Here is a 3543-nt window from a genome sequence, read left to right on the forward strand (position 1 = left end):
CGAAGCATGCCGAAAAGTCCTCGGTAGGGATAGCTTTCAATGCGCGTGCCGATTCACGTTAGATCTCTTCAATGGACTCAAAACGATTTCCCGGAGTGGTCTCTTGAGCTTTGGAAACAGCCAGAAGTCACACGGTGCTAAGTCGGGCAAATACGGTGGTTGTGGAGCAACATGGGTAGAGTTTTTGGCGAAAAACTCACGAAGAACCAGTGCTGTGTGCGAAGGCGCATTATCGTGGTGCAAAATCCAAGAGTTATTGGCCCATAATTCCGGTCTCTTTTTTGCGAATAGCTTCACGCAAACGTCGCATAACGCTTAAATAATATTCCTTGTTGACAGTTTGGCCAGTTGGAAGGAATTAGTAGTGCACGACACCACAATAATCAAAGAAAACAGTCAACATGACCTTGATTTTTGAGCGACTTTGACGTGGTTGCTTCGGTCTCGGCTCGCCTTTTTCACGGTATTCACTCAATTGGTCGGTTGTTTCAGGGTCGTATGCGTAGACCCAAATCTTATCGCCAGTAATAATTTGTTTGTAGACATCTTGATAGTCAGAAAGCATTGCTTCACACGTTTTAACGTGACGCTCTTTTTCAAAGAAATTGAGAAATTTCGGCACCAAACGTGATTTGAGTCTTCTGAGGCCCAAATGATCCTTCAAAATCGCTTGCACCGACCCAAATGATATTCCAACCATGTCAACAAGGTCTCGAATGGTTAACCGACGATTTGCAAGCACCAATTCTTTGATTTTGTTGATGTGGCAATCATCAATCGAAGTCGATGGTCGTCCGGAGCGTTCCAAGTCATCAACACGTTCTTGGCCTTCTTTGAAGTCTTTGTACCACTTGTAAACATTTTTTTGAGACATAGCCTCTTCACCGAAGGCCTTTTGCAACATTCGATACGTTTCAGCAGCAGAAATATCATTCCGCAAACAAAATTTAATAGCACTTCTTTGCTCAACAAAATTAGACATCGTGAAAATCGCCGAACGCACTTTTGGTACTTCAGAAACAAGCGTAAACAAAAAAAAATAATTATGAGTTTGACATGTAATTTGGCGCAAATGTTAATGACATTCCTACCAACTTAAAAATAAAAAAGATTGGACGATTTGAATAAGGCCGGAAGTTTAAATTAAAAATTCACCTTACTTTTTGATCACAGTAGTATATATATATATATATATATATATATATATATATATATATATATATATATATATATATATATATATATATATATATATATATATATATATATATATATATATATATATATTCACTTCTCACGTGTTCTACCTATTTTCCAGTCTATTTAGTTTTTTTTATGGTTCTTTAAAAAATAAAATTTAATTAGTTTCCCAAATAAATACTAATGATTTTTATATAGTGCAAAATGACTGTTAACAAAAACAGTTGTTAGCTAATTATAATAATTCAAATCATATAATTCTGGACTGTTGTAAATAAAAACATTAAAATAATTAAGGAAATTAAATTTAATGCTTATTAAAAAATCAAAAAAACAAAAGAAAAAAGCAACTTTTTTGACTGAAAAGATTTTATATTTTTAATTAGAAACCGTCTTTATTGTTTACTTATACTGTTTTAATTATTTTACGTAACTTTTTTCTTTTTTTTTTTTTTTTTTATTGGCTGATTTATTTAAATAAACAAACAAAAAAGAGTTTATTACATCAACAAAAAATAAAATAAAAAATTATGAGAAAAAGATAAAGAAACAAAGAATAATAATAATAATAATAGTAATAATGACAAAAAAACTTACAACAAAAATGACAACAACAACAACAACAACAACAACAACAACAACAACAATAATAGTAATATCAAAAATAATAAAAATAAAAATGATAACTAAAATAATACCAATATAACCTTATATTTGCATATTATCAAAAAAAAGTAATTATAACATCTAAATATTAAAATATTGCTGATATAAAATTAATATAAATAATAGTAGTTACAGCAACAGTAAAAAAAATAATAATAACTCTATAGTAAAAGTATTAATATTAACAGGGACAATTTTAATCCATGACTACCAGCATTATTATAACAATGAACATTAACTTCACCATAAAATGAAAATTTTACAACAGACAAATTAAAAATTGCTTCCTGACATTAATACACATAGCACAAAACAAATCACAGGTATGCTGAATAAGTCATTTATTAAAGACAATATAAGAGTAAAGAGAGAAATTCTAAACGAACACACTCAAACAATATCTTTTTAATGAATTTTATTAAGTAGTAAACAATCAATAACAAAAGAATACTTTTCTCCAAATCATTTTTAAATTAAAGGAATATACTAGTTTCATTGGGAAATATATTGGTTTTTAAGGTAAAACATGGAAAAGAGTATAGCTTACTATATTATGTGTTTATGTTGCACTGTGTATGTACTTTATTTTAACCAAAAAAAAAAAAAAAAGTTTGGTAGTTTATTTTAGAAAAAAAGACAATTATAAAACTTTAAAATATTATAGAATTACAGGATTTTAAGTTCAAAAAACTTGGATAACAGATCTCATTGGTTATAAAGTCATTATTCTGATAGCTGTTGCAAATTATTTGAAATATCTATCATTTATTACTTGGAACTAACTAATCATAAAAACCATAACCATCACTTGGAAATATATGTAAATGTTTGTATGTGTGTGTATAATTTATGTATATACATATGTATATATATATATATATATATATATATATATATATATATATATATATATATATATATATATATACATATATATATATATATATATATATATATATATATATATATATATATATATATACATATATATATATATATATATATATATATATATATATATATATATATATATATATATATAAAATTTCAAAACTTAAATTTTATAGACTAAAATGCTTTTCTTCACTATTTTGAAAAATATATTTTAAGACTTTGTAATTTAATTATTTTTTTTTATAACTAAAGTTGGCAGTTTACAAGAAAAATTTTTGTATTCTGTATAAGAATATAAATACTGCGTGTAATCTTGGTCTATGCAATATATAATATATTGACAATATATTATATATTGTTAAAAATAATATGTTTAAAATACAATATTATTGTATTTTAAACATTATCAACACTCTTGAGTATACATAATGTATATTTGTATGTGTATGTTTTGGCTGTGTGCATTTCTGTGTCATTTTTTCTTGTATCTGTCAAAAATATTTGAAACTATAAAAAGCTCTATGCTATTTTAAAGTCCAAACATAGTTTATATTCATTAGACTGTCGAAGTAATAATTTTCCCAAAGTAAAAACTGTCATTAAACAAAGTAACATCTTGAAATAAAAATTTTTTTAATGAATTTAAATTATAAAACCTAAATTTAAGCTATATCAATATATTTATTGAGTAAAATTATTCAGATGCTCCTTTACCTTTATGTTTACTCATATGCTAACTAAATTATAGCTCTTTAATCTCAAAATTACTCCATAATACGCTGG

At 26.2% G+C, this 3543-nt stretch overlaps 1 protein-coding gene across 1 annotated transcript; it reads right to left on the reverse strand.

Annotated features, from left to right (window-relative positions):
• Positions 1-358: 358 nt before the first annotated feature.
• Positions 359-982, reverse strand: LOC136088332 (protein GVQW3-like). Its single transcript, XM_065812029.1, has one exon. It carries the CDS (start codon positions 980-982, stop codon positions 359-361), a length of 624 nt encoding a protein of 207 aa, XP_065668101.1.
• Between the last annotated feature and the right edge of the window lie 2561 nt (positions 983-3543).

This window comes from Hydra vulgaris, chromosome 12 (genome assembly GCF_038396675.1).
Source record: "Hydra vulgaris chromosome 12, alternate assembly HydraT2T_AEP".
Taxonomy (NCBI): domain Eukaryota; kingdom Metazoa; phylum Cnidaria; class Hydrozoa; order Anthoathecata; family Hydridae; genus Hydra; species Hydra vulgaris.